This window comes from Trichoplusia ni, chromosome 10, assembly GCF_003590095.1.
Source record: "Trichoplusia ni isolate ovarian cell line Hi5 chromosome 10, tn1, whole genome shotgun sequence".
Classification (NCBI taxonomy): Eukaryota; Metazoa; Arthropoda; class Insecta; order Lepidoptera; family Noctuidae; genus Trichoplusia; species Trichoplusia ni.
In genome coordinates this window covers 6606858-6631361 of record NC_039487.1, presented here as the reverse complement: position 1 = coordinate 6631361, position 24504 = coordinate 6606858, and the positions used below count along the sequence as shown (strand labels likewise).

At 37.8% G+C, this 24504-nt stretch overlaps 1 protein-coding gene across 1 annotated transcript; it reads left to right on the top strand.

Annotated features, from left to right (window-relative positions):
• Window positions 1-325: 325 nt before the first annotated feature.
• On the top strand, window positions 326-22589 carry LOC113498182. Its single transcript, XM_026878124.1, has 19 exons — window positions 326-7903; window positions 8563-8651; window positions 9511-9692; window positions 10541-16622; window positions 16689-16826; window positions 16913-17175; window positions 17254-17383; window positions 17659-17805; window positions 18168-18290; window positions 18669-18820; window positions 19237-19350; window positions 19746-19876; window positions 20267-20363; window positions 20479-20542; window positions 20752-20902; window positions 21083-21133; window positions 21435-21519; window positions 22076-22153; window positions 22528-22589. The coding sequence occupies exons 1-19, from the start codon at window positions 699-701 to the stop codon at window positions 22558-22560; spliced, it is 15315 nt and encodes a 5104-aa protein (XP_026733925.1). The 5' UTR covers window positions 326-698; the 3' UTR covers window positions 22561-22589.
• The last annotated feature ends 1915 nt before the right edge of the window (window positions 22590-24504 follow it).

Here is a 24504-nt window from a genome sequence, read left to right as displayed (position 1 = left end):
TTACCTGATGATATCACAAGTAGCTGACTCGGCGAACTTCTATCGCCTAACAGTCGCCCACAGACAAAAATAAGGTGCATCAAGAAAATTTGATTAAAATCGGTTAAGTATAGAAGTTCATCTCGGACAAATGACATGCCGTGTTATTTATTATAATAAATGCCATATTATCATAAATAACACATGTCATGAATAAAGACATAAGGTTTTGTGTTAAATAATTTATTGAATTGTATGTTTTTTGTTTCAGATGTAAACAATGACGATCAAATAGAGTCTTCAAGGATAAAAAGAGAAGGTGTTCCCGAAAACAGGGGTAAGTGCTCGTACAACCCACATTCCTACTTCTGTAAAAATAATCTTCGCTTGAATGATTTTCTGAATGCTAAAGTACAGCAAGCAATTCTTTCTAAAACGCATTTTGTTGTCAAACAAGTACCTAATTGCATATCTTTTAAACTTTTCTAAAATAACTTTTCCAAAATCTATTAACAAAAGTCTTGAATGTATATTTGAGAGAGGTTTCTGATGTTAGTTAAATTAAAACAATTCAAATTGTTAGTAAATTACTGTATAATTTGATACTTAATAATCGCTAATTGCCGTTTAAAACTATAACCCGCTTGAATAAAACGATCACTACATCATAAACCTCGATATGAAATTCGAAAACGCTGTAAAAAATTAGTGCTAACTGTATGCAAATTGTTCCTATTAGCATCTATTTCTATTCTATTTATATCGCATTATTAATTGTATGTTTTTTCTTTCTCTTTCATTTTAATCCTGTGGGTCGTGGAACAACTCAAATGGACTTTGTAAAATATAACGCTCCTCCGACATCCTACCCACTTGACGCTGACCATGACTTGACAGCAGACTTGACCGTCCTCCTAGTTAACCAGAAGAGGAATGACTATAACACGAAGATCGGAAGGTACCACAGCGTGAAACCACTCATCGGCCTGTTGACGTCAACGGCGCGGACTTTTATCCAGGATGGTGTCACCACGGAGTACGCCACCCAGATCCTGGGCACCACTTTAGATAATGGCCGCATTTACGCCCAACTCCTAACGAAGTCTTCTCTCGTACTTTACAATAAGCCGACAAATGTAGAAGACCCTGTTATTGTTCAGCCCACTCGAGCGCATTCCGTTTTCGATGGCGAATGGAACGTCAAGCAAGATCTAGGCTTCATTGATCCCGAAAAGTTCATTCTTAAAAATACTGATTATTTAGCTCCTAGCAGCAAAATGGAAATAGTTTACCCTAGTAAACCAGCTACTGAGAGTTTTAAGTTCTGGAGTCCATCTGCTCCTGACAGTCCAACTGAAAATCAAATCTTTGAGGAACCTGTTGGACGCCGAGTACAGCCTTACAAAGAAATACCTCGGTACGTTCAAAATGAGGCTTTGAACTTCCTTGACGGTCCATCCATCGATAACGACAAAAAGTTCGATTTTATTGTAGAGCCATCCATAGTAAATAATGTTAATACCGTAAATAGACAGAGCAAGGCATACGAACCGCCTGCAGAACCGATACAAGTGGAACAACGTCCTAAAGTAGAGGTTTTAGATGAAACAAATGTAGTTAAGGTTAAACCTAATTACGATTTACCGACATTTACTATAAAGAACGAATTCTCGCCGATATTTTATTATATTGATAATGTCGAGTCACGTCGGCCTCAGCAGCAGGCGGCGCAGCAAACGAAACTGCCCAAAAAGCTATTTGGGCAAAAAAGCGAACCTAGAGCTAAGAAAACATTTACTTACGCCGGCTTTGCTGACTTCACGACTGTAGTTGGTGATACCGTCATTATATTTACCCCTAACACTGAGACTAGCCGACCCCAAAACCCTGACGAAGTTAACGTTTTCCCTTCTGCCAACCGAATTGACAAATTGTCTACCAAAATAACTTTCCTTGCCGCCGACATTCCTGTTGCTTCCTCTACGTACAAGGCTCACGAAGCTCCAACTCCAACCAGAATAACTGGTCCTGCCGTAGTTGACGAAAATAGGTCCGAAAAAGCTTTATTCAATGACGAAGAAAGTTTGAAAAAGGTTCTCTATGAAGTTGACGATAAGTTACCTGATTCTATAAACGTTCAATACAACAATGGGTTCGACTTTAATTTAGATGTGATCCAACCTTCAGAATCTCCTGTAGTAACAACAGAAAGCACTCGTACCACGGATGACTTGGGCGTTATACCGATTCCCGAATATTCACAAGCAACTGAACCTCTAGAGACATTGTCTCCATCATCTACAATCCTCGAAGCACCTAAAGAATCTGCTGTCACAGAAAGTGATATGACTGAATTATTTACTAATTCCGAAGAAGAATCTGAAAACACTGCTGCCGAAGTAACTGAAAAATCTGAAGAAGAAGAAGAGGAAGAATTTACGACCGAAATGCCAGCAGACTTTATGACAACCACAGAAAGTGGTCACAGTGAAGAGTCATCTGAAGAATTGGAGACAACAACTGAATCTAAATTCATACCTGACACACAGGAAGAAACAAACGAGGACACTCAGGAAGACGTAGTCTGTACTGAAGGCTTCGAAACGCAATCTACTATGACTACAGCTTACAAGACTTTGACTTACTTAACAACATATTTCATTCCTTTAGAGAGCACGGAAACAACTACATCTATTAAATCTGACGTGGTCGTTGAAAGCAATGTAGGTTACTTAACCAATGTTGTATGTAGAACTAATATGGACATTGAACCCACGGCAGTTGTCAACGTCGATGTTAATTACTCAGTTGAAACTAAACTAAAGCTTCCAGAACCTATTACTGAAGAACCTTATAGACCTCCTGTGGAGCCAGAACCAACAACAGAAGCTCCTAAAACAACACCACAGCAACAAGAGGAAGCACAGACTACTACTCGCGAAGAACAAAATACTAGTACAGCTGAGCAAAGCAGTGAAGAAGCGGTCGAAGAATCTGTTGAAGAGAAGGAACCTACAACAACAACAACAACGACAACCACTGAGAGAATTACGACCAGTGAGCACGTAGAAATGTCTATAAGTACCGAACACACGACCACTACTACAGAAAAGCCAACAACAGTTCAAGAAGAAGAAGACCAAGAAAACGAAATTGACGTCATTTACAAAACACTTTACACAACTTATACTTATCTAACTACATTCTTCGGAGACCAAACCTCGAGCGTCGCCAGTCATAAATCGGTTGTCACTAATATCATTACTACAACGATTGATCTGTCGAAACTAGATCCAACATTATTAGGTGCCTTTAACGAGGATGAGATTGCGCCAACTAGCGTGGGTATTGGTCGTCCTACAGAATCATTTGCGATTAATAGCATCATTGATCTTGTTAAGAATAAAGACGTAATTGAGTCTGTAGAGGTTGATGACATTTACAGTTCTCAGACACCCACTCCATCATTAGGCGAAGATGTTGTAGCGAGCATTAAGCCCGATGCTGTAAAAACTTATTACACAACTTACACTTTCTTTACGACCATCTACGTTGGTACAGATGCTAATGTGTGCAGTAGAAATGAGGTTTATACTAATTACGTGGGACCTGACGAATTGATTCCCACAAAAGCTAATCCATTGGCCGCTGAGAGTACAAGAGCTCAATTTGACTTCAGAAATTGCAAACAAATCAAAATGGAACAGCCCGCTAATCAAGAAGATACCGCTTCTATGGAAAAGAGCGTGAGTATGGAACAAAGTAATGAACGTGGAGAGACAAAATCAGACGTTACTCCTGATCCATCACCAATTGAAGTTGATATGTTATTCAGTGTTGAATCGAATCCTCTAGAATCTGAAAACTCTTTTGTCACCGATGTAAAATCATCATCTTCCAAAGGCGAAAGGAAGTTCTTGGATAATAACAACATCATATTGGATGACCAAATAAGTTCGGAAAGTAATATCGAAGAGATTTTACCATCACCTACTCTCTTACTTCAGACAAGTTATACAACTTTCACTTACTTCACCACCATGTATATTGGTAAGGACTCTAGCAAAGTTAAAAGCCGATTAGAAACTATTACCAACGTAGTTACTGAAACTATAATGCCTAACAAGGAACCTGAAGAAGAAAGCCTGCCAATTACTTATTACACAACGTTTACCTATTGGACTACTCTTTACAAAGACAAGTCAACGACAATCACAAGCCGCGAAGAAATAGTATCAAACGTAATAACACCTGTAGCACAGCCTGTTGCTACGATCAGTCCCATTGATACCACGCCAATTGATGTAGAAAGTGTGTTACCTCCCAAAGATCTCGAAGTTGAACTCAAGCCATCACTAGTCACAGATAGTCTTGAACCAGATGATGGTAAAGCCACGTTCTATACGACTTACACATATTTCACAACCTTCTACGCAGGTAACACATCTCAGATCAGGAGTAGCTTGGAGACAGTGACAAATATTATTGACAACACCAAATTGGTCGAAGACAATCAACTTGGAAGAAAAGTGCCCGTCGGACCAGCAGATCAGAATTTGATTCAGGATAATGGTGAGAAACCACATATCACACCGACCGTGGTCAAGGAGGCGATCGTTCCTACTAAATTGCCTGATGCTTCTTCCATACCATCTACTGTTCTACTCGGCACCTACATTGATAACTTATTTGCTGAAGTGAAACCAGAAGAAAAGCCGAGTACACCAGCTCCAGAGAAAAAGATAATATTCTCTCAAGTAGCTGTCATATCGGGTGACTCGACTGTTGTAACAAACGACAATAAAACACTTGCTGTTGACTCTGGCTCGACTAGCAGTAGTACTAGTACAACAACGACGGAAAGTTCAATTATAAGCCCTACACCCGAAGTGATTGAAAGTTCTGTTGCGGAAGCACCAGAGCCTGCATCAGAAAATGTACAGGAATCGGAAGAAGAGGAAGACGATAGTGTAAATACAAGAAAGAAATCCCGTCTTACATTCACACCGAAAAAGCCTTCGACTACACCAGTGATTATACCATTTGCTTCTCGGAATAGACCAACATTTATACCTAAACGAGTACCACTATCTGGTGGCGCTACAACAATTACTCGTGCTGACTTCACACCTCCAGTAATAACTGCTACTCCAAGCTTAAAATCTGTTAAACCATCAGGATATAGTGGCAACAGGAAACAACCAGCTAGCCCAGGTTCTGCAAGTGCTGGAAAGAGGTTCCCTGGTCGTAGTAGTGTCAATAACCCATCAGCTAATGCGCCAGCAGCATCTAGGCCAGGAGGTTTTAATCAAAGAGGCAGTATTCAACCTACTTCAAGGAGAACTGGTTTCAGGTCGAGTTCAGCTCGAGGTAACAGTTTAGATTACATCAGTAGATCTGCGGTTCCAAGGGTCAGACCGACAGCATCGTCAAGACTTCCCGGTTTTAGTGTCAAACCCTCTAATACCGTACCGTATTCACTTTCTGACCAGAATGAGGAAACTTTTGAAACAAACCCTGACGAAAGCGCAACTGAAGCTCTGGACAGGATTACAGAAAGTCCTGCAAGAACAACGAACAATCCCCTTTCTAGATTCAGAAGGCCACCTATTGCCAGACAACCAGGAACCGCTATTACTCCAAGGTCTACAACAGCTTCTTCGAGACGCGCTGTCACACCTCGTGGTAGACTAACAACTACAACTAAACGGTCAACAACTAGATCTACATCTAACCCACTGCTGTCACTGAGAAGACAGAGACCAAATGCTCTGTTCCCAAGAAGAAACTTGTTCAAGCAACCTGACCCAGAACCAGAAGAAGAAATTAAAGAAGACGAACAGAAAGTAGAAGACAGCGAAGAACTTTTGGAAGAAGAGGACTTTGAAGAAGATAATGATTATGACTCATCAGACAGAAAAGAACGTCAGGTAGCACAGCCATCCACCTCTCCTCCGAAAAGGAACATAGTACAAATAAGGCCATTTGCTTTTAGGAGGCGTACCAAACGTCAAGTCGATTATGGTAGCAGAAAGTATTCTAATTTCAGACGACCAGGCACTAAGTCTTCCACAACACGGCGTCCCGAACCCGAAACCGAAGAACCAACAACTCAGAAAGTAAGACCTGGAAATCGTTACAATGGTCGCACTTCCAATACGCGAACAACAACTGCAACATCCGCTAAATCTGGAGCAAGGCAACCGTTTATTGTGCGTGGAGAAAGTCGAACAACAACTACTACATCATCGCCAGCTTACAGAAGAGGAAAGTCTTCGCGGCCGTCGTCTAGGACAACCACATCTGCATCCAGACCAAAGTCCCCAAGACTTAAGAATTCGTCAGGTGCTAGGACAAGCACTTCTCGAAGCTCAGGAGGACGATCACGAACGCGCACAACTACAAGCAGAGCTAACAGCAGGCAAAGGAGTTCCTTCGAGAACTTCAGTGGCGAACGGTTTAATGCCAACAACATTTTGAACGATGGAAAGATTACCATCACACACCAAATACCCACAGAAGTGACAGTGCCAATTGTGAACGGCAAAATCACTGAATACAAAAACTTGCTATCGGCAACATCTAGAATTGAAACTCTCTTGCTGAACCAGGTATCAACTTCAATCGGACCTCTGGGTAATCAACAACTTGTTTTGGCTGCTGAGTCTACAGAACTCGGTGACAATGGAGCTACCAAAATTATTAAATATGTTTTACACGATACTCCCACAACAACGGTCATCTTTACACCCACTACTATTCGAGGACGTAAAACGTCTTTCTCTCACGTGATCCCAAGTACAGTTTACAATGTAGAGGCAGTAACGCAGACAATAGCACCCGAAATCAACTCGAACGTACCATTAGCAAATCTGTTGCTGTCACAGTTATTGCTAGGTAATCAACAACCTCAGATAAACCCACTCCTGGCTTTGCAAGGACAGGGACTACTTCCCCAACAACCAATAGTACAAACTCCAGTAACTGAATACAAAACTCGCACTACTACCTACGTAACAACGGTTACTGATGCTAGGGAAACAGTTTTACCTATCACATTTAAGGGCAAAGCTATTTTGACTACTATTGTTGATCCTACTACTAATGTTATAACGGCAACTGAATTCCTAACTGAGACTATTGTCACCACTCCCACTGCCTTAGGTCCTCCACCTCAGTTCAACTCTTTATTGCTACCGCTTCTTCTTCAACAACAGCAGCAGCAACAGCAACCAAGCTTTAATTTACAAACTGCAAATCCGTTGCTAGGTTTAAGTCAAGCGGATCTTGCCGGTTTGGCTGGAGGTCTGAATCTAAACAATCTCAACGGTCCTTCAACTCCAAACCTGCAAAACAATTTGAATAATGATATCTTCTCTAACAGTCCCAAACCAAACATTCTTTCTGACTTAAATAGTAACGAAGACTTCTCAGAAGATGCCATAGATGCGGAGGATGATGCACCACCACCACCTCCCCCACCCACTCGTTCTAGAAAAACTAGACCAAAACATGCACCTGCCCCAGTGGCTCCTCCCAAACAGACCAGTGTTGTGACTCTGTACGTATCAGGCAGACATCCTGGTGAATTCAGCACAGTTCTCTCGACAGTAGTTGCGGACGACACGCAATCTGTCAGAAAACGTGAAGCCATATATTATGACAATGTTCAAGTTACGCCATCAATACTGCCAACGGTCAGTGAACTAACGGGCTCTTATGTAGATAGTGACAATGTTTCGGAAACACAGAAGTACTTAAATAACGGCTCAGGTGAGAACCTGGTTGAAACGCAGAGTCTTGAGAGTATAGTAGGAGAAGTAAGCAAGCATATTAGATATGACGCGTCACCAACTTACGTCGTGAGGGTAGCGAGCCCGTCGGCTACTAGAGACCTGAGGCAAAGTTCAATTGACGATGTCTCGTGAAAGATACAAACGGTTAGGTGTATAGTAATGGTTTAGTTATTTATTTCGATTGTATCATAGTAAGTTAACTATGGAATAGTGCCTTATAGATTTAGTATAGTTTTAAGGACGAAATACTCTTTTGTACTTGACTAGATAATTAACATGTTATTCTAAGTTCACCAAAAATGTAATTTCCTATGTTACCATACTTGATGTGTTGGGGAAAATTGGATGGGTAACGATTACTCACTGCCTAAGAATAAGTCTAGATTATGATTATCATAATTACCTTTTAATACTCGTTCTTCCTTCGCTTCGACTGTACATTGCAAATACGACTTAAAATATTAAAACAATAAATGTATAAAAAATTGATGTGTTTTTCACTCCTCTTCTACAAATATAACACTTACATTGAGACAAACAAATACATACAAAGATGGATCACACAATACTTCCCAACACCTCATTCACCTACCATCATACATGACCAGACCTAAAAGGACCTTCCGCTACCTCTAAAACTAATGTTATTGTGATTGTGGAAGCGTGAGAGGCGTATATCGCCATCTCTCTTCCACAATTATAGTATCCACTTTAAGAAGTGGTGGTAGGCTCTCATAAGACGTAGATGATCTGATCACCAACTTGAACTTGACGATAAGACATGATGACGACTGGACAGCACCAGAATCTCGAAGACCCGAAGGTTTCCCATGACGGATGGTTCCATATCCACATCCTGCAACATCCAAAATGGAGGTGAGTGTAATTAGTGTTTAATCAATAGATAACGAATGAAAGATGCTCTTGAAAACGAATCTAACCAATTTTGATGAAATTCAAAGATAAATCCAAGGATAAAAATAATGAAAACGCCTAACCAAGAGCAGCTTTTAATAGAATTAACGACTATCATGTAAATAAAGCGAATGATATTAACAGTAAACTATTAAACACTAAAACACACATAGATATAGAAATAAATAATAAACAACAAAATATTGTAGATAAGACTAATAAAAGTGATTCAAGATAGAAATTACATAAGTATTACAATAAAAACTATAAACATTATTCATATGATCGAAACGACACCGGCGCACGCGCATGTCGTACACGCGATTCCGCATAATTGCAATAATATCATGCTTTGGAACGGTTAATATCAATGACGTTTTCATACAACTATTCATACATAGTTGGAGACTCTGATACTTATTTTAATTCTTAGAAATTTGTATTTTGAGTATATATTTGTAATTTCTATCTCACTAGTTGTAGAAATAGTTTTAGTAATACTAACATTATTGCACATAAATGTTGTTTTATTTTTTCAGAGAACTTTGCGCTGTAGAATGGGCTTCATGTTGGGTTTTGCCTGAATGCACGATCAGTGTGTCTTTATCTTTGTATTTTATTTTCTTAGTCATATTATTTAATTTTACTACGTAGGATTTATTGTTCTTTGTTCTCAAATAAGTAGAGTTTTCAAAACGGGGCTATTTGTCTCGTTCTTCATGTAAATATTTTAAAATTTGTAATTATAACTTAATTTGATTATTGAAAAAAAAAATGAAAACCAAAGACGATTTGTAAAATAATATTTTTAAATTTTCAGCTTTTAATACAAATGGTATCGTTTATGATAATTCACCATGGAGACCGGGAAGAGACATGGATTTAGTTGAGAAAGAGTCTGAAGAAGATGAAAGGAGACTAAAAAACTTGGCGACAAGGATAATGTCTAACGGCGTAGAAGTTTTGGTAAAAGACAAAAATCCAGAAGAAAAGCAAGAGCAGGTATGTTCACAACATTGTAGAACTTAATAACTCATTAGTTCAACTTTCATTCATCCAAAAAAACAAGTAATTAACTGATTTAAATATTTACTTTGATTCGTCATAATTAACGTTCATCGATCATAATTTTTCTCTAGTACTTCATCAATTTCTGCAGTAGATAAATTAAACTTAGCAAAAACTTTTGTAGAATCAATTTCAACTTCATCTACGCTTTTTTCTCAGCGCAAACTTAAGCTCATACACGCTACTACGTTACAACCGCACCACAGCTCAACTTCAGCGTCAAAGCAATTACTATCATCTGCAGTCGCCACTGTCGTCAGTCGTCAGCACATAAGCGCACTATTCCCCTTACACCAGCTCATGCAACATAACTATATCATCAAGACCTGTATGACCACCTACACATACTTAACAACTGTGGTCCAAAACAAAAGAAGTGCCATATCAACGTTCGAAACTATAGTATCAGTTGTCACGACTGAATCTTTAACGAATTTATATGATACTGATGTTATACCAGATTTAAATCCGACAAAAGTAAGATTTGGGACCCCGGTTGGTCAAATCCTGGATGATTCCATATTCCAAGCTCTGGGCCCTGAGGACTTAAGCTTTTAGATATACCTTTGTAGACCTATTTAGATTAACCTAGCTTTTATACTCCTAAAATGTATTCTCTTAACTGTAGTTAGAAGCTTTATTCATTCAATAGTTGTATGATCTAACATTGATTACCGAAATTAAAACCTTACGCACCCAAAAAACATGAACCAGTTTATACCATTGTATTTCGTCGTCTATGAAAATCTGCATTTTCTAATGAATTAATTGTGAATTTTCAGACCAAATACATGGAAGTCAAGACCATTCAACCGTCTGCTGCAACAAACATGTTTATGAGCAGTTACCCAAAGATAGACAAACGGATCGACAGTGATGAAGACGATAGCTTTGAGCTTATCCAACCATCAGAAGTCAGTAACCCACCTTGTACTAGTTCATGCTCTTGTAGTCACACAAAAACAGAAGGTTTAAAATCAAAATACACTAATATGGACATGTCTGGATCTTCGACCAAATATGGTGTGAAGATGACAAAATACGGCGCAACAAAGTTAGACTTAAGACCAACGAACAAAGATGCCAATGATAAGAAGACACAGTACGGGCCTTATGAATATGAAACACATTCTCACGTAGCTCCAACAGATAAAGTCGTAGAAAAATATACTGAAGTAAGTGACTACTCAGATGAAAAAGATTCGAATTCCGTTGAAGAAAGTGAACTGTTAACAAATGAGCAAGCCCCAGCTCCACCAAAAAATAATAAAGTAACCACGAAGAATCCCGAAAAAATTAAGCCAGACAAACCCCAAAAACCTAACAAAAACAAATTTGTTGTAGCTGACTTGCTAAAGTTAGGAACTCTGGGAATTAAGGGTCTGACACAATTGGCACCTGTTATCGAGAAAATGACTGGAGGCTTTATTAAACGACAAGACACAGTACCAAAAAATACAACTACTACTGTTCGACCTGCTGTCAAATTGACTGCATACAATGCAAATAAAAGGGTAGACAATGATTTAGAACCGAAACACAATAATTTTCCAATATACATACCAGTTGACGAATTAGAGACTTCTGAATCTCAATTGGTTTTTACTAATGCTACATTACACCAAAATTTGGCGTGGGCGGCCGAACATAAGCAACCTAAAGCCCACATAGTGCCACCTAAAATGGTACACGAAAGTCCTCTAGTTAATGGTGGTATACCAATTAGTCCTGGTGAAATAATCACTGCGAACTCAGATGTCATTGTTGGAAAACCGGCAGTAGGTGGGCCATTAACCTTAGCTGCAAGTGGAATCAAGTTACAAAACTCAGTCAACCCACCTCCCATTGACAGTTTCATAGCCGCTAATGAGCAATATTTAGTGCACGAGAAACCTCTCAGCGATCAGCCGCAAGATGATGACTCTTTTGATTTAAGACCACCTGAACCACCGAAACAAAAGTCTAATGTAAACAGACCTATGCAGAGACCAATGCAAGCTCATAATCTTCAAAACTCAGGACCTAACGATAAATACCCCTATCGAATGCCTGCAAGCATACACGACCATTTAATGAAGACAGAACACATAAAGAATACTGGTACTGTTTTAGGTAACCATGGAAGACCAGCATTTTTGGATTATATTCCTTCTTTAGCTAAGCCTACAAATCCTCCGATGCAACATCATATTGATTACAAGCCCGTTAATGAGGATAACTCAGATGATATACCAGATAACAGTCCAAGTTCTTCTGAAGTAGTTAATACAAAAATAAGGACTGAAGATAATTTCCCAGTTAGTAGCAACACTGAATCTAACAAACCTTTCTTAGTTGACATACAACCTTCAAGGGTAGCGAATGTTTTGATACCCCACGGCAGCTCGACAGCATTAGTATTTGCGGGCTCATCAGAACCTCATAAAACCGGTGACTATATTGATGATCCTCTGCCTTACCCTGAACCAGGATACTTTGGAAGCTTTAGTATTGATGCTCCACAAATGACAAATGTTCATAATGTAGCACCTAGTAATAACAAACAATATGTGGGTAAACCAAACGTTCATCCTCCTTCAGAAAACTACAAACCTAATGTACCGCAATATCAAGAACCATCAATTCGAAATGAAGTTAAAATGAAATGGAAGGATAATAAACGACCTTTTGACTACAACAAATTACCTCCACCAACAAGTAATCAAGAAACTCATGTCCAAGTTGGTCCTCAAATAACGGTTTATGATCCCGAAGTTTACAGTCCTACGAATGGTGAATTCGATGAATATAATCAAGTAAAAGGAAAAGATAAACAGAAGAATGGAAAGGAAATCATTGACAAAGAATACGAAAACTACTTAGCAGTACCCCCTCCACCTCAATCAAATAAACCGCAATATTATAATAAGGATATCTATGATAATTCAAAGCCATACAGTCATAGACCCATTGTTCATACAAAACCAGTACAAGACATGAAGGTGTTTTTGAATATACAGCATCCCGTACCTGAACAACTGCCGCCTAAAGTAACGTCAGAAATATATTTCGCAGCCCAGATGCCAAATAGTAAACCCACTCCTACATATACCATTCGAATGCCACCGTCACCACCACCATACAATAATTACCACAAACATTCAAACAATCAACAGCCACAAAATGGTCCAAACAACAATAATATGGGTCCAGCACATCAACAACCTTTCTCTGTTGTATCTTCTCCAAACATAAGTAATAAATCCTTTGTGCCGATAGGAAGTAACGAGAAAGATAATACATACACTGTAACATTAAATACGGCTACCAATGTTGCTGGCAATGCTGAATCTGGGCAAGTTGTCGGATCTAGTGTTGCTGTGCCAGTTGGGACTTCAACTCATGATGGCCAGTTAAACACAGATATACCTATAGGGACTAATTTTGCTATCAGAGTTGAAGACAATAATTCCCCTCCTGAAACCTATAATTTACAAGGCAATGTTAATTCACCAACAATTTATGATGACAAAGCTCGAGAGCCACAAGTAACTGTCGGAGATAACAGATGGAACAAAAGCTCAACTGATACATCTGAGGCTACTATAATCGGAAATAACTATTTCAACCAAAATTATGTCCGTAAACCACAAAATTATGGTGATAGAGTAACTACTACAGAAACACGCATTCCATCGATGCCACCATCTTTAAATAGTCATGCTAATTTCCCGATGATAAATGATCATTCCACACCGTCAAGGGGAAATGAACCCGTTAAACCAGTCACTGAATATACCGATAACATAGAGTCCAGTAATGTAACACCAACGAATTTGTTACCTAACGTACCTACAAACTCTCATGGCTGGTATTCTAGTGTGCTAAAGGAAAACAACATCAATAACATTAAACTAGAAGATACAACTCGCAAAATCATTCCTTTGATTCATAACTATAACGATAAAAACAATGCACCGAGTTTCGGACAGAAAATTTCAAGTGTTGGCAAACCTCCTTCTGACTTTTGGTCACAAAATGGACCGACCGTTTCTGGCTTCACCGTAGGCAAACCTTTTACAAAACCTCAATCAACAGAGAAACCATTTTCTACAAACACACCGTTTACAACGAAGCCTTTCAATATTAATTACATTCCATCTAATTTAGGTACCATGAAACAACCTACATACAATATACCCATTAGAGATAATAGTGACGAAACTACTACAGCCAAGACAACTACAGAAGAAATAAAACCAGTATATGAAAGCCCTGATGTGATTTATGATGGTAAAGAAGAAGAAGAGAATCCTGGTGAAATAGATGGTGAAGTCAGTTCTGAATCTATGAAAGTGCCTGTCGTGAGTTCTTCAAATGAAGTGGCTTATACACCCAAAACTTCAACTGACATAACTTTATTAAAGCATGAAGTATTTAATCCTCCTAAGAATAAAGAAGATCAAAGCAACAAAGTGCTTTTTAATTTCAACCCTGGAACCCAAACCGAAAAACCGTTTGGTGCTTACAACAAAACCACCTTCCAGTCTAATACTATAAAGCCAATCTACGAAAACCATCCTTACAACAAACCAAGGCCATTCACAATTAATACCGCAATAGTTCTTGATCATCAATTGCAACAACCTCATTGGCAGATCAACCATATGATGGAGAATAATACTAATATAGATTTGAATATTGGGGAGGAAATGGATAAACCTGAGCCTACTAAAAAACCAGTTCCGTCACCAAAGCCCATCTATGTTGTAGATCCCGACATCAAATACAAAAGACCTCCTAGACCAATATTCATAAATCAATTTAATAATACACACGTTCATAACGAATCAATTATAACCTCAACAGTACATATTCAAGATAAGAAGCCACTCATTGTGGAAAAAGCCACAGAAAAATCGAACTTACCTACATTCACACTATCTAACTTGGAAATAAATCGTTCATCAAGTGAGATCATAGACCTGTCACCACCGCTACCGACTATGGATTACAATTTCAAGCCTTCGACCAACGATGAGACAATTATGGGTATGAGTCCTCCACCACCAAGAACGCCGCCAGGTATCAGGCTTCCAACCAGAGTGCCATTGACTCCTCGCCCACCAGTTCCCGCTCGGACACCGCCGTCATACAGAACACGACCAACAAGACCTACACCGCCAAGAATTACTACCCACAAGCCAGTAAAAGTACCTGTTAACCGAGATGAAGTTTCAACATACAGACCTACCTACGATATTCTGAACAACATAAGAAGACCGATTCACAACCGAGATCAGCCGTCCTCACAACTACTCCCTCCTTCAAGGAAGCCTATTCCATCAAGAGTTGTTAGTCCGATTAATGAACTACCAGCTCCCTCAGTCAGTGTCTCCGAAGTACCGAATGTTGTCTTCCCAACTCCGATTTCATCGGGTTGGTTGACATCATCAGGCATAGATTTCTCATCGAGCTTTAACTTTAACCCAACATCAATACTATTCCCGGATACACCAAAACCATCAAGGGCTCCCGATTCCACAGAAGTTTCCTCTTCCGAATACGTTGATTCTTATGAGGCATCATCAGAACATATCGATGAAGTCAGTTCAGAAAAATCTGTTACAGAAGATGGAGATATGGTATCTAAAGAATCAAGTACCGAATCTACTACAACCACAAAGGTAACACCTATTACTGAAGCAAATGATTCTCTACCTGACGCAAGTCAAGAAGAAACAACAACCGACAAAAAAGTTTTCTCACTTGGAAACAAGAACAGAACTCGAAAACCGTATCCGGTACGTGTTGATGAAAAGAAAACTACGACCAGCAAGTTCAAAATACCTCCAAAACCAAATACAATTTTAATTAAGCCTTCAAGAACTATAACCCGTCCAGAAATCTTGTACCCGAGCAGAGATATATCTATCAAGAAGATTGTGCGACCAGTTACGAGATTACCACCTACTGTTGTGCCCTCAAGCATCATTGAAAGCTCTGAGTCATCACTTGATGAAGACTTCATCAAGCCAACTGAAGTTCTTAAGGAAAATATTGAACCTACTCTACCTAAAATAGAGATCAGTAGTATGGTGAAACAGGAAGCATCTAATGTTCCTATAGTTGATATTTCCTCTAGTGTTGCAACTCCCGTATTAGAAGAAGTCAATAAAATAAAACCAACTCACCATGCAGGCAATGAAGTTAAAATTTCCGATGAAATTGTACCTACTAAAACTGAATTTAGAACAACTGTTGTTACTCTAACTAAGACTCTATCAGAACCACCTAAAACAGTCTCAAGTATTGGATACGTAAACTTGACACACACATTAACAGTAACACACACAAAGACAAGCCTTATCAGCCAATCAGAAGGTGCTGTTACACAAACACTTGTTTTAACGAACACGCACACATCTACGATAGTTGATGTCGTGACTGAAGTTCATACACAGGTACAGCCTACAACAATCATAGAGACAGTTACTAAACATATACCTATTCCACAAGTTCAACCCACACCTGCTCAGGAGGTACCTGCAAATACTAAAGTGCCACTTGATGACTTAACAATGTCATCTGAAGAAAATGAAAACCTGATCATCCGAGACTCAGATACGACAGACAATATTATACAGAAGATTGAAAATGATACTGAACACGAAAACGATAATGATACATTCTTTGTTGTGATGAATAAATCTCAGAATGGTGGCCAGGCTCCTCCACTGCCTGTTAACACTGATATAGAAACTGGAGACTACGACATCACAAGAAATGAACAGGTCAATAGTAATGGAGTATCTCATGTTCTATTTGGGGAAATATTGCTGGCTGGATCACCATATTTAGAGACTACAAACGTTAACCCTAACGGTAAGCATTTATTGAATTTTGAACAATAAATTAATCGGATTTAATATTATTTTTGTTGGTATTTAGCAGGTGCAGGTTATGGCAAAGAATGTCGACCAGACTGTGAAGCTTCCAGGAACGAACGATGCCAGAGAATTGATGGGATTATGAAATGTGTCTGCAGACCTGGATTTGCTAGGATCTTCCCTGATAGACCCTGTAAACGTAAGTACTTTATAAGAAGCTACTGCTATAAAACTAAACTTAACGAAATGCTATGAAAGAATTAAACACTGATTATTTTATTCCAGCAACATACACCTATTCAGTCAAGCTAGCCCTTGGAGCACAAGGAATCGAACGTTTAGAATACAATAACAACCTAGCAGACAACACCAGTAAAGAGTACCAAGCTTTAGCGGTGGCTACTCATGAAGGTATCACGAGGATGGTAATGCAATCAGACCTTAGGGATGTGTACCATGGGGTCCATATCACGGCATTCCAGCCAGTTGAGTTGAAGAGCCCTGAAGGAGAAATGTATCAAGGGGTCATGTCTGATTTCTACGTTCAGGTAACTATGAAAAATTTCGACGTATTTTTTTTTGTAACTGAAAAATAACCGAACTCCAATCTATATGAATTTCTACAGCTTTCAGACAATGCTCATGAAAGTCGTCTCAAGGAGGTGATTGAGAAATATCTGAGAAATCATTATTACAATTTGGGAGGCACTAAGGTGTATGCTGCGAGCGAGTTGATGGATAAACTTGATGTTAGCGGTGAGTACTATAAGCACTACACTACAACTGATTCAATCGATATTTTTTGATATGACACCCATTTTCCATACATTGAATACCGAGACCCATAAAACATATAGCTTTACCAAGCCTAAAATATTAAAAAAATATGTTTTTGCGTAAAAAACTGTACCTTACGACCTTACATTTACATTTTAAAATTAAAAAAATATATACTGTTTATAAAACGACAAAAAAGCATCTTCATGTCAAAGTCGGCTTGTCATTTATCTTTCTGTTTCTTCTTATTTTAGATTTCGACGAGTGTGTCAGTGGCCAGTTCCACGACTGTTCGGAGCATGCGCAGTGCTTCAACCTGCGCGGGACCTACACTTGCAGTTGTCTTGAAGGTTTTGCAGACCTCAGTGTCAACTCGTTGTATCCTGGCAGAATTTGTTCAGGTATGTACTATACAAGTGACTTGTCACTTCTGGATTTTAGAACTTCTTTTGAGGCTTCCGAAACCATAGGTTAAAATAGGATTCAAAGACTAGCAGTTTTGGTAAGGTTCCGCTGCCCGCTGCTTGGCTTCCCGGGATAATAAGACAGATTGCACTTAGCCGGTTTTTTTTCACATTCCTTAATCAGCTGCATAATATTATGTTTAAATGTATGACAAATGTTTTCTGATACCGTTAATATGCCTCCAAAAATTAAAAAATCAGCAAAAGCACAGTACCCATTTAAAGCACCATAACGTTTTTAAAAAATCTTGTATTCGCTGTAACCTTGGTATCAATCCTCATTTATCTTACCTTCGCAGCTGAGTCGGTTGGTTGTGAGCGCTGCAACTACCACGGCGCCTGCTACTCGAGAGATGACCGCAGAGTCCTATGCGAATGCTTCCAGTGGTACGCGGGCAGTGTCTGCCAGATCAACCTGAAGGGTACGTATTTCCGCCATTCTATTTATTTTTCCATTTGTAGGTACTATTTACTAATATAACTTTTACATAATTTAATACTATCATTCTATATATAATATTATTCACGCGTGGGGATAAAAGTTTATTACCTTTTTTATTTTTACTGAAATTTATTAAGATGCTGAGCTGCTGAAAAATAATGACATGTTTACATTAATTGAAGTAATAAACAGACTGTTAGCTATTAAACGGCTAAAGATTTGCTTTGAATTCCTGGTCAAATTAATTGTAGCGTCTTTTGTCTTTCCTAAAATAAGTAAAAGACATGCCATTTCTGTCAAAGTCTGGTATTACAGTTCTACCAACCCTATAATTAATTTTTCCATATAATGTTTTCAGTGGTACTAATCTCGCTGGTGGTATGTGGTGCTCTCCTGACGGTGGTGCTGGCTGTGTGCGCGGTGCTGGCGTGTTCGCGACGGTCACGACGGGCGCCACGACCACAGCGCTCCATTGTAGCCTGTATCCAAGGCATGCCGAGTTTGCATCAGGTATATCCTACAAGTCATATTATGAATACGAAAGTTTGTAGGTATGGATGTTTGTTAATCTTTAAAGCAAAAACCATTAAACGGATTTAGACGCAACTTGGTACACGGATAGTTTATACCCTGGATTCATCGTAGGATGTTTTTTTTTTAATTTGATTTTAAAGTGCTTGCGAGATCATTTTCAGCTGGGCCCAGGGGTTAGCAGAAGTATAAGTAACTTTTAAGACAATTTTGCAAACTTATTTCTAATTTAGGGAAATTTAGCAATCGTTATGAACATAATTAGTCATTTAAAGAAGAATGCGTGTATTAGACTGGTGGAAACTTTGAGATAAAAAAGTTGTATAAAATTTTAATTAGTTGTTATTAATATTGTTTGTCGGATGACTAATTATTTTCCTATCATGGTTTTCCAGGGCGCCATGCCTTCAAAGCAGAGAGCGGACAGACGCGCGTTGATCAGCGAGCGAGGGGAGTCGGGTGACACCTCTAGCGTACAAAATGCGTCTCTACCGTACATGCCAGCTAAGGTAAGACTAACATTAATACTAAAATTACTAAATGTTATTTGCAAACTACGAGTAAATTATTGAGAGAATTAAAGAGTCTTGATGATTTATTATCAAACTACTGACAAAAAGAAAATGCAAGATAAGATTTTAAGCCGGCAAATCTTTCCGGGAGCAATGACGCCACAGACAGACAGAAAGACACGTCAAACTAGAAATTCTCTCTTTTAACAAAAATTAGAATCTGTTTCTTTGTGTGAAAAACGTTCAACCCAAGCTGAACATCGTTAAACTTTTCTGCAAACCCAGCCGAAGTCAAAAAGGCTTATATTTACAACTGAAAAATCACTTTACTGTCCATCCAAAAAAAGTTAAATATATTATTTTTTTACGACTAACAAATTTTCAACTTCCAGAGACCATCCACGAGTAACAAGAAGTGCGTGATGTCGGATCCCCCGCAGCACGAGGCGCCCCCGCCCCCCTCCTCCGCCGGACCTTCCGTCATGATCCCTCGCGCACGGCTGCACACGCATCATGGGGACAGGTACTTTGTATAAACTGTATTCGAGATCACTATTTGGTGGTTTTAGATGAATCTGTGAGATACATACATGGCAACAGGTTTTGACTCAGATCGATTGTATGATTGAAGACATTTCAACAGATTTTCGAAATAATCGATTTTTGACTGTAGTGATTGAGTGAATGATAAAGATAAAATTATTAGAGAATGCATTTTACATATTAAAGTGAAAGTTCATCTCTTATTTGTTCTGACATATCAAACATAAAGTGAAAAAAAAATGAATTTATCGTCTTTGTTTTCAAAAGCTGTAAGCCGAATGCTGCTAAAAGCTATATGAAAAAACCGCATGATGGGACATAGAGTTTACCGATTTAAAAGTAACGAAAATAAACCTTTTTTAAATTGCAGTCGTGAAAATATTTCAAGAAAACGAAGTCTCGAAATGAGCAGCGAAGCAAAACTGATCAGTTACTTGGAATCTGGAGCAACAAACACCAATGATGAGGTGAGATTAAGCAAGGAACTTGAGGATGTTGTAGCCTATACAAAATAGTACGGCGGTAAAAAAAACCTCAGTTCAAAATATTTTAGCTAACATTACAAATTTGTTTCTCTTACAGATGAGACGCAAACATAGCTTAGAATCTTCGTACAGTGCCAACAAAGACAGACATAATAAGCAAGGTAAGTGACAAGCTTGTTGAGAAACCTTATTTTATTTTGATGTCGGCTTAATAAAGATAATGACTCCCACACACAAACAAGGATTTCACATACATCCACCTCACGGATGATGAAAACCACCATAAAACAAAGGTTAATCTCCTTAAAAAGAAGACGTTTTTTTAAAGGAAATATTAATAATAAAAGAACTAATTAATATAATGTTTTAGGAGCTTTAGTATCAGCTGGTTTCAAAGTCTCGACTACAATAAGGCCTGATGAAGCAGCTATGAAAGACGATCGGGATGATATGTCTTCAGTCAACAAGGGAGACCTAGAGGCTGAATTATCACGTTTCGATACATTGAGGAAATCTTATAGGTAATGTAAAAGAAAATTTAAGAATATTGCATTTTGTAAAATATATTATGAAAATAAAGAATCACTAGGTAATGATGTGTCTTTTAGGCGCAATAAATCGAAAATTGGTAAGTATACAATCGATTTCTAAAAAATCAAGAATGTTGCAACACTAATTTGAGTTAATGTTTTCAATTCCAGTCAAGAAGATTTATCTGAATGGACAGACGCTGAAAGAAGATTAGGGGAACTGTAAGTGGTAGATGATAAGAACAAAAAGCCTATAGACAGGTTTTTCCAATTAAAATCGACCCCAAAGTTCCCTCTCAATTGAATTTACTTGGAAATTCTAACGCTTGTATTCAATGTCAAATGACCTGAGAAAGTCACTTAAGACAATTTTTTTCTTGTATAAGTCCATCAGGATTAACAAGATATCATGACATTATTCAATCGTCATCATTTTGTCCTTATTGTCCACTAGTATAAGTCCCATCCCTTTCAAATCTATAGATTCAACTACACTATCTTAATTCTCATCTGTATCATTCAGGACTCTGTCAGAAGCTAGATCTGTTGGTGGAACTCTACCAGCCAGCACCGGGAGAGCAGCTTCATCAACACGACTAACACACCAGGTACTCCTAACTGAATCTTATACCTCATCTATCAAAACCACCTTTCCTTATAAATTTGTGTTTTTGATTTTGTCTCGCTTTTATTTTATGGTCATCCTGTTTCAACAATTAGTTGTAAATTTTCTTTAGAACAAATTGAATTGGGTTAGAATATTTATACTGCACTAAAACACGTTTTGCACCAGCATGATAATATTGTGTGAATATAAAAATATACATAGTTTTGGACAAAAACGTAATTTTCTAAAAAAAAGTTACATTCAAATCTACCTCTTTTGTTTATGCATCCATTGCTGAAGAATGTTGACAATCACATATAAAATGAGTCTTTTCAATTAAAACCCAAAGAACTGCAGCACACGTTTCTCCAATCCACTCCTTATCCTTGTAAGTCAATAAGACAGGGATGAGCTCAAACTCATCGTATATTTCATATTAAGCACCACCTCTAAAGTAAAACGGTCTAGAGTGATGTAGCTTCGTCTCTCTTCCACACATGTCTCTTAGTACAGCACTTGCCTCTCACCTCTTTACTGACACTCTTGCATGTCCCCAGGAGGCTAACACGATGGCTGAGCGGGACCTTGGCTCCACCTTCCTTCTGCCGCACGTTCACCTCTACAAACCAGACCTTGTGGGTACCACACACTATCATTTTTCTCCCTCTTGTAGTTTGTACCTTGACACTCTTTTTGGGAATATTTTTAAATATTTGAGATGTTCTAAGTACACTGTAGAATCTTTAATTCAACTTACGACTTGTGAAATAGAGTTGATTATTTTTATTTTTTTCTTTTGTTATAAATATAAAATACGTTTGTGTGTTCACGTAGTTGGCTAGAAAGGTTGACTCTTGCTCTTGCTTTGAAGCTCTTGACTCATCGGGATTTAACGATTTTCTTTCCGTTAAAAATATTATAACAATAAATCATTTTATTATCAGGCTACTAAGGCCCATAGACATATACCTTACAGACTAACATCACGAAGTTTCTATGTTATTTCCAGACAAGTGACGTGTCGGAGTTCGATTCCCTGTGACGACAATCAAGATCAAGTCATACATTGAAGAATAATCGCATTAATTAACTTACCTTTTATACTTTTTTACTCATGATACCTTTGTAGAAGCTTTTCTGTTTACTCCCAGTCAAAAAATAATTATATCAACGCGTTTTCTCATTTTAATTAAAAAAAAGGATTATTTTAATTTTAACGTGTTACGATTGCCAAGTAGGTTGGGTATGTTAATAATACTACGATTGTCAATTAAACAAGAAATTTCATGAGGCGTGTATTTTTACCACCAAAGTAAAGACTTATCTAATTTATTTAACTTATTTATTCTTTAATTAAATGCTTATTTTCAATTTGTTATCCCATCATAAGAGCAATTAAGAAATTATTATTAAAATGCCATAGTAAGTGTAAGCATTTTTAGTTTTTAAGTTTTATTATTAATGAAAATAATTTGATTAAGAAATCATATGATGTAAAGGTTAGTATATTCGATAAAAATGATTTCTTATTTGAAGAATTTTCATTGCAAGACAAACTTTCCGGTTACTGAAAGGCTAATGATCTATCCGACTTTGATTGTATTAAGACTAACAATGTGACAGTACTTGACTTGAATTTTGACTAAATTTACTACTTTTAATATTGACCAGCCTTCCAGAAACCGGGACAAGTGTAACTGGATAAAAGGTGAAAAAATATCCAATTGTACCTACATTCACAAACCTTGCTTTAAGAAAAACATTGTTAATTTAAAAATAGACAGCAATAACAAATTAAATTTTAAATTATAAATCAATTGAATATAAAAATAGAATCAATAAAAATAAAAATGGATTCCGATCTTGTACCTTTTTGAAACTAGTCGGGCATTAGAAACAGACCTTTAGATTTTGGTAAAGACAATATTTGAACTAACGTATTCCACCTTTTAATATGTATACAACAGTATGTGGCCAGTCAGTCTAACCAAGGGGTATCGTGTTGCCCAGGTAACTGGGTTGAGGAGGTCAGATAGGCAGTCGCTCCTTGTAAAACACTGGTACTTAGCTGAAACCGGTTGGACTGGTAGCCGACCCCAACATAGTTGGGAAAAAGCTAGGCCAATGATGAATGATGACAACAGTATGTGGCCTTTGTCTTTAAAATAACACTGTTTATCAATTTAAAGATTAAACAAGTCTATTTAGACAAATAACATAAGAGTCTGCAAGTGTTGACGATGTCAGCAATCGCTCAAATATATTGAAATTACATCACAGAAAGTTGTATCAGATCAATTCTTTAAATTTGACCACTTTATAATTGGCATCAACGCTTGCGGATTTTACTGGTCTAGGGGCCGAACGAGTCTTGGTTAAAGTTGGCTCTACGTCATTATTACAACACAATGTAATTTACGAGGACTTATTGTTTTGTATTTTTTCGTTAAGAACTTTTTTATATTTTTGTTAATAAACTATAGTTAGAAACTGTGTGTTTTATTTTCCTTTTGAAATTGGTATGGTTAATTTGGAGGCTTTGTGTGCAATGAGATCAATTAATAATTTGTGTGTGCAGGGCTAGCATGAAGAAATTAAACGTTTTGCGATGTACTAGTTCCTACAAACACATACTCCTGCCTCCGCCCCTGCATTTGGAATTCACCAATCACCTTAAGTTCTCACTGCTAAAAGGATAATAAAGAATATACCAAAAATAAAACACACCAAATAAATATGAGACATAGCGTTTTTATTTAATATTCAATAATTATTTAATCGATAGAATATTCAGCAATATTACAAATACAACGTGAAACAATTAAACATTGCAACGTAATTGTTCTTTTGAAACTTAATATCGTAGCGCAGCAGCTTTTGTCTAGCCTTAAAACCTTAACATCAATATTCGAAGCACACAGACTTAAAAAAATTGAACTATTCATTAATAGATTCAAGCGACTCTTAAGACTAGATCAGGGGACTT

What these genes read in the sequence shown, in the direction of transcription:
- LOC113498182 (XM_026878124.1), top strand. Translation starts at nt 699, where the DNA reads ATGCAAATTGTTCCTATTAGCATCTATTTCTATTCTATTTATATCGCA. An exon ending in TGTCTGATTTCTACGTTCAG is followed by an intron (nt 17,176 to 17,253) that starts GTAACTATGAAA and finishes GAATTTCTACAG; the next exon opens with CTTTCAGACAATGCTCATGA. An exon ending in CTGCCAGATCAACCTGAAGG is followed by an intron (nt 18,291 to 18,668) that starts GTACGTATTTCC and finishes TAATGTTTTCAG; the next exon opens with TGGTACTAATCTCGCTGGTG.